An 8,138-nucleotide genomic window follows, 5' to 3' on the forward strand; every position below is an offset into this window, starting at 1 on the left:
CCATGAGTAAAGCGCAAACTCAGTATACTGTACTAATGGGCGACTTCAGTGCAAAAGTGGTGAAAAAGCAGGCTGGTGAAGAAGCAATTGGGAGCTACGACGGCGGCTCTAGAAACACTAGAGGAGAGATGTTGTTAGAATTCGCGGAAAGGAATAAGCTACGAATAGTGAACACCTTCTTCAGAAAGCGTAGCAACAAAAAGTGGACCTGGAAAATCCCTAATGGTCAAACAAGGAATGAAATCGATTTCATACTTTCTGCCGATCCCAGCATAGTGCAGAATGTAGAAGTGTTACGTGGGGTAAAGTGTAGTGACCATAGGTTAGTGAGGTCTAGGATTCACCTGAATTTCAAGGGAGAAAAAGTAAAATTTGTCAATAAGAAACAGGCCAACCTAGACGCAGTAAGGATAAAAGCCGACCAATTCAGGCTGGTATACTTGCAAACAAATATGCAGCCTTAGAACATCGAGATGTAGATGACACAGAGGCAATGAGTGAAACAGTAACTAGGCTGGCTTCAGAAGCAGCACTTGAAGTGGGAGGCAATGCAACAAGGCAGCCAGTAGGTAAGCTCCCCCAAGCAACGAAGGACCTAATAAAGAAACGACAAGGAATGAAACAGGGCAACTCGAGAGATCAGATAGAATTTGCGGAATTGTCAAAACTGATCAACAAGGAGAAAATAAAAGATATTCAAGATAATAACGTAAGAAAGACTGGGGAAGCAGTAATAAATGGACGCAGCATGAAATCAGTGAGAAAGCTTGGCGCAGGACAAGCCAAGTTGTATGCAATGAAAGATAGGCAGGGCAATATCATCAGCAATTTCGAAGGTATAGTAAAAGCAGCGGAAGAATTCTATACTGACCTGTTCAATACCCAGGCCAGCCAGGGCACCTCCTTTGAAAGTAGTAATGAACAGGTTACAGAGGCTCCTTTTATAACTGGCGATGAAGTTAGAAGGGCCTTAGAAGACATGAAACGAGGGAAGGCGGCAGGTGAATATGGAATAACAGTCTATTTTAATGAAAGATTAAGCAGACGTCATGGTTGAAGAGCTTGCAGCCCTTTATACGATATGTCTCACGACTTCAGGGGTCCCAGAGAGCTCGAATCAATCAGGTAATCGAGAAATCTCCAGAGTAAAATCAACTTCTCTCCATGACTTTCATAGATTACGAAAAGGCATTTGATTCAGTAGAGATACCAGCAGTCATAGAGACACTACATAATCAAGGAGTAGAGGAGGCTTACGTAAATATTTTAGAAAATATCTACAAAGATTCCACAGGTGCCTTAATTCTCCACAAGAAAACTAGGAGGATACCGGTAAAGAAAATGGTCGGACAAGGTGACACAATCTCTCCAATGTTATTCACTGCGTGCTTGGAAGAAGTATTCTATAGCTAATAAATTGGGACGGCTTAGGAGTAAGGATCAACGGCGAATATCTCAGCGACCTTCGGTTTGCTGATGACGTTGTTCTATTCAGCAAGACTGCAGACGAGTTACCTTAACAGAGGACCTTAACAGAGAGAGTGTAAGAGTGGGGCTGAAGATTAATATGCAGAAGACAAAGATAATGATGAATAGCCGGGCAAGGGAACAAGAGTACAGGATTTCCAGTCAGCCTCTAGAGTCTGTGAAGGAGTACGTTTACATAGGTCAATTTATCACAGGGAACCCTGATCACGAGAAGGAAATTCATAGAATAAAAATGGGTATATGCGTAAATTCTAAACTGTGAATGCGAAATACAAATGATGCTCGGGAAGGCACTTGACAAAGCACATTGCTTTTACTGCACATCAGCGCAAATATCGATTATTCATATTCACGAAAGAGAAAGAGAGAGACAAACAAGAAAAGCACAGTTTTGCAATTGTTGCACATGCATACACGAACCGATACGGCTCCCGATACCCGAACCGATACGCAACGGGTATAAATGTGTATTTCGAGGCGCCCATGCAGCTGTATACGGCAGATGAATTCCTCACCAACGCATTCGGTGCAAACGGAAGCAGGGTTCAGCTATAGGCGACCTTCAGTTCTATTCATTACACGCATGACATCGCCTGCGCTGATTTGAACGCGCAATCGAGCTTCCAGCGCACCGTACACGCTAGCGCAATCCTCTCTCTCTCTCTCTCTCTCTCTCTCTCTCTCTCTCTCTCTCAGTCGAGTTCTTTGAGGACATAATGGCGCGCACCGCGTAGGGATCACCTCCGAAGCGCACTAGTGCGAACCAAAGCCCAGCGCTGTGCCTAATGAGCGCAGTTATGACTGTTGGCGCATAAAAGCACTATTCGTTTCTAGCGAGAAAACTGAAAAAAAAAGAGAGAGAAGTACGTATAACAAAGAAAGAAAAAGGCAGAACGCTCAGGCTCGCGTATACATAGCGCATAGCTCGCGTGCAAGGGTCGTGCGCGCACGAATCGCTGGCTCGTGCGGGAAGGGAAGAGGGGGGGGGGGGGCGGCATAACCCCACGTGGGCGTCATGCTTGGCCATTGAGTTGGTGCAGCGATGCGACGGCGACGGCGCTGGTGGTGGTAGCGATGCTAGGGAGTGCTCGTTGTCGCGGAAAGCCATCGGCGAACGCGAGCACGTGCGCCGAACAAAGGCACGCGCTGCGAGCGGCGGAAACCATTTTCGGGAGAAGGGGATGATCGCCTGCAATGGGAGAAAAGGCGAGGCGAGCGGGCGCAGCGATGACGAACTCAACAGACGCTCGATGCGAGGAACGAGAGGTGGGGGGGGGGGGGGGTTGAAAAGGAGGTTCGCTTATTGAATATGCGCGCAGATTTATTCCGTGGCCCGTCATCGACCGAGTGTTTGTTTGTCCCAGTTTGTTTCTGTAGGTTTCTCGCCCTCCTTTCTTTTTTTATTTCTCCTTCCTCCAATAATCGTTTTCTACCCCGTCGAGACTGAGTGTTCCTATTGTCGTGACCTATAAGGGCTCATTACGGAATGGAAGTGCGCAGCTGTCTTCACGGACCATGCAGTGAAGCCAGATTTACGATCATCTGCACTGCTTGGTAAACTGCGCGGGGTTATGGCCGCTTGTAGCCCGGGAAGTCGGTATGATATATCATACAGTCATGGTGCTGAGTTTTGGTCGAACGCTTTGCTTGTGGGTTAGTGATCCTTCAAGAACCGCATAAGATGTGACCGCGGCCGAGATACCTTTTCTTGGGTCCGGCATTTACTGGGATTGCTTATGTTGACGAACCTTCAAGAAGCCACCCTCTCGAAGCACTTTCTCGGTTCTTCCCTTGAATGCGTATTTTTACGGCGAGATGGGCTCTTCTTGTATCACCGGAGCTGCCTTGCATGTGCGCCGGTGCTTCTTATTCTGATCACTTTCAATGAACCCACCATCACTTTCTCATAACACTTTCTTAATACTTTCCTTGAAATAATCTTTTAACCCTTCTCCGCGTTGTGCAATGCATTGGTATGTCCGACAAGACCAGCCGACACTATTTCCAATGCATGAAGACGTGACGCGAGACAAATTCATGCGTTTTGCTCTAAATAATTGAGACACCAATATCTTTTCAGAACGAAACATCTGTCACACTATGCTAAACACGATATTGAATTTCATTTAGTTTTTCTGTGACATAAAAAAAATGAAGGGCAGCAGACGGCGGCTAACATGTTTCACATATAAGACAACAGCGAGAGTGACCGCATGTAACAGCTCGTAAGTCGGCGCTTTAGTAGCCTAGTGCGTGGACTGCTTTGTGCAGTTGTTTAAAATAGCGTTTTGCGGGATTGATTCCAAGCGCATCGAGTGGCTAAGAACAACAACAAAAAAAACAGCGCTGCAAACAGGACAAGGAGCAGAGCAAACACAACGCGTTATGTTGGTCTCGATTCCTTGGCCCGTTTCCTACGCTTGTTCTTAGCGTCACGTACCAACTAGCCCAACAGCAAACTTCCTAAAGCTGGCATCGAGTCACTCAATTTTTTTGTGTTTGATTGAGTCTTGAGACAAGTAGTCAAGTCACATGGCCCACTTTGTAATGAGTGATGAGGCCATCAACCAGAGGATTGCGGAGTAACCTGTCAGCCCTGACGGCGAAACCGCTGACTCTGCACGTGCACTGCCGCCACAAATGTAAACCGCACAGGGCCGCGCCCCTAAGAGGAAAGAGACTTGCCAAGGAAACGTCGCGGACTTCGTTGTCTCTTGCCAGAGCGTTGCGGGTGTGTTTGCGTGAGTATGTGTGTGCATCCTGACACAACAAGAACGGTGCGAGCGAAGTCGCAGCACAAGTCGACAGGGAAGGAAAGCCGAGCCAAACGGAGCGTCGCCCGCGCAGCCGAACGTAATCCCCGCCCGGGCCTCACGCCGCTTCTCTTTTCCTCCTGCGCACGCAGGTCTGGTTCTCCAACCGGCGGGCCAAGTGGCGCCGCGAGGAGAAGCTGCGCAGCCAGCGACGGGACGGCGCCGGCAACGGCGGCGGCGGCCTCGGCACCGGATGCAGTCCTCCGCGGCCGAGTCCCGGCTACGCGAGCCCGCTGTACCCGTCCCTGCACGCGCCCTCGGGCTGCGGAGGGGGCAGCGGCGGCGTCGTGCCGGACGTCTACGGCAGCGGCTCGCCGGCCACGGGCTACGCGGCGGCCGCGGCCGCTGCTGCGGCGGCTGCGTCGTGCCTTCAGCAGCAGCAACAGCACCACCAGCAGCAGCAGCACCAACACCAGCAGTCGCACCACGGCTCGGCGACGGTGCCGCCGCCCCCGACCTCGCCGTACGCGCCCTGCGTGCTGGGCCCGTCGGGAGGCGCGGCGACCGCCGCCGTCTCCAGGTCGCCGTACGACTCGATCACCGGCCCATACCCGTCCAGGCCGTCGCACCTCAACGCTCAGCTGGCCGGGGCCGGATCGACGGGTGAGTCCCAGTTGCCGCGAGTGGGCTGCTTTAACGAAACGCAACTTGAAACGCTTTGCTGGGTACACTTTGGGCAGGAGCGGACAAACAGTCACTCTGCCATCCCGGTCTTCGGACGTTCTGTTATCACTTATCCTCGGAGCAGCATCTGACTCCGTGCCGCTTCCAGAGCATCTCTAGGATATATACACTAAAGCATAGCGATGTTATAAGACGAATGCCGCACATCGCTATTATTGTTGATTTTTAGAAACTTGTACATACATCTTCGACTCCTCAGGACGCGACTCATCTTGTCTAAAGAGTCCAAGCATGCGTCTAAGCATGCGCTACCAAGACGTATGCTTGTCATGGGACAGCTTTAAAAATGTTTTGCTGATATTGGTCGCGAAAAAATAATATCCGGCGTGATCATGCCTACATCATTCACTGCAGTAAACTTGCGGTACTTCCGTCCTCCCGGTCAACCTAACGTCGAACTGTGGCCTAAATGTATCTTTCCACTGCTAAAAAGAATGCACAGAAACAGCAATGCACCTTTTAGGAGCATCGCAGTGGCGTACATATGTGAACTTGGTTAGGACGGTACCGAAGTGTTGAGGTTAGCTTAGAATCTGATTACAGTGGTAATGTATATGTTCTTGCTTTATTTTTTCTCGCGCGAGACAAACTAACCCCCAACCTCGTTTTCACTATATATAGTATCATTTCTCTGAGCATACAAATGTAAAGAAAGCTTCGATTTCTGTGCGCACTTCATAAAACACGAACAACGATAACTTGGAACAACTTATGCATGCACTGGCGTTGAACGCCTCTGAAGACCCGCACAGCAAACGCGACGTCGAGTGATTACCGTTCACGTGGGTGCACCTCGTGCTCTTATTGACGTTAAGCGATTCCTCTTCGCATGGGCCGTATGGATCACGTGCATTGGCTAAAGGGCACGTGTAACACACAAACCGTGAGAATATCATGACAGATCATAGATTAAGTGTTAACATTAGGCGTACGTATTCGCTACTTACCAAAGGTGGTCGTCCAAGTAGGAACATTATAACATAAAGATTCTAACAAAATATTACTCGAGTGAACTATGACACTGCAATTAATTATTCAGCAATTCCCTGAGAATGGGGGACCAGTACAAGGATTTGTCTATATATTTGTGCTTGTGGCTTCAGGCGTTCTTGTGGCGCTATATATTACGCTTTATCTTTTTAAATATTCAAGTCGTCATATTTTTCTAAACGTGTGAAAGCACAAAGTGTCTGTGCACTCACACGCATGTGCACTGCGAATTGCTCCATATTTAGCGCAATATTTTGTTGAGTGTGGTCAGTCTGCAAGGTCACAAAGCCGTTATATCCATGTGATATAAAACAGCAACAACAACATACACAACTGTCGCTCCCATGGTGGCTTAACCGCGATGCTTCCAGCTCCCGTAGACACTATACAGGGCCGTATTTCGCTCCAGTAATTTTTGTACGGAATTCTGTACATTATATAACGCCTGTGAGAACTCGTGTGCATTCCGGTGCGGTTCCGTCGCGGAATTTATGTGATTTTACAAGAAAACGTGTGCAGCGAGTTGCGACATACGATTCAGCACAGAGCAGCTGTATTCCTGCAAAACGCGAGCCGACACCGCCATTGGTATAAATTGAAGAGCCGTTTGACTTTGTTCCGCATAAAGCTTGTGACCGGCCTAGTCTGGCCGTTCAGCTACTATTTCTTTTCATTTTTTTTTTTATTCGGGGAACATTGACGTTTGTAGGTGGCGCCGAATACTCTTCTTCACTGACACGATAATTGTGCGAAAATGATGGTCGTAACAGATGTTACAAATACAAAAAAGGGGGGGAAAGAATACAGTGACAGTGCGTGAATACAGCGACAGTACATAAGATACAGTGACAGTACATAAAACACAAACGCTGTTCTCGGCTTACGCAGGGCTCATCTCTCCGGGCGTGTCGGTCCCCGTGCAAGTGCCCGGCCACAACAGCGGCGACCACCTGGCGTCCAGCTACTGGCCTCGGATCCAGTAGGCGCCGCCTGACTCTGCGGCCGAGGCGAACGGTCGCATGCCCCAGCGGCTGGGATACTTTTGATGATGGCCGCGGCGTCGTTAACTCTGCTCCGGAATCCCATCACCGACGTACGTTCCGATTCGGATGCGAATTAAGCACAGTTCGGCACTGCGTCTCGCGAAGGCGAAATCATTTCTTGCTCGTATGTGGAGAAAAAAGAAAAATTAAAAGGCGCTTTCGCTTGCCTTGTTGCGTCCCAGCTGTGATCCACCGAGCTCCCCCACCTGGCTGCAGAAAGCTATTCGCGCACTGGACAGGCTCGAAATCTTGAAAATGGCACCAATATTTGCCACAGATATATCCGAGTGCGGCGGGCAGGAAAGATATAGATATGAATATTGGCACGCGCATTTCTTCCAACGTCGAACTTCGTGATCTAAGCCTCTGTCATCTAGATAACGAGGTGTGCGTGTGGGCATGTTGCCAGACGTGTAGCGAATTAATTTCCGTGTGAACTGAACCGGCCGTGCTCATTTCAAAAGTGTTTGAACAAAGTTTAAAAAAGGGTTTCACTTATTCACAGCCGTCTTGTTTCGCCGTCGACGATAGTGACAAAAATTAAAAAGAAAGCCGTAAATGTATAAGTAACCCCCTCCGCTTCCCTTTTCATTGTATTAATCAAAGTATAGACTTCAATCGGACCACAATCGCCGTGGCCTATACAGTGTGGTATATATATATATATATATATATATATATATATATATATATATATATATATATATATATATATATATATATATATATATATATATATATACACCGTTTTGCGTCCGTCCAATCACGATTGGCACCCATCGCTTTTGTTCGCACGGGCGCTTTGCCGAACTGTGCCTCCAATTCGAACGTGAAGCTCGCCGCGAGCCACATTTCATACGTTCAACCGCGCATCGTCGCCTCAAGCGGAAGACTGGTGACGCCGCAGAGTCTGGGCTGCTCTCACTGGCATCCGCCGCCCACGCATCCCACGGATACGGGCGACCTCGCGAGAAGACTGTCGTCGCTGCAGTGCAGGATGTGCAGGCCCTCTGACCCCACCCCTTCCTGTGCTGTGAAACTGTAATGAACCAGTGACAATTGTGCGCGTGCTTCGCAGTTTTAATATTTGTGATCCGTTTTATGAACAACGTGGGAAACG

At 48.7% G+C, this 8,138-nt stretch overlaps 1 protein-coding gene across 1 annotated transcript in view; it reads left to right on the top strand.

Moving 5' to 3' along the window:
* Positions 1-7,671, top strand: part of LOC142579622 (paired box protein Pax-6-like) — a 95,975-nt gene extending 88,304 nt beyond the window's left edge. Inside the window, exons 7-8 of the mRNA XM_075690013.1 lie at positions 4,394-4,904; positions 6,864-7,671. Of these exons, the coding sequence (XP_075546128.1) occupies positions 4,394-4,904; positions 6,864-6,958 (606 nt within the window). The 3' untranslated portion in view covers positions 6,959-7,671. The remainder of the gene's footprint in view (positions 1-4,393; positions 4,905-6,863) is intronic.
* The last annotated feature ends 467 nt before the right edge of the window (positions 7,672-8,138 follow it).

The sequence above is a fragment of the Dermacentor variabilis genome, chromosome 4, assembly GCF_050947875.1.
Source record: "Dermacentor variabilis isolate Ectoservices chromosome 4, ASM5094787v1, whole genome shotgun sequence".
Lineage (NCBI taxonomy): Eukaryota > Metazoa > Arthropoda > Arachnida > Ixodida > Ixodidae > Dermacentor > Dermacentor variabilis.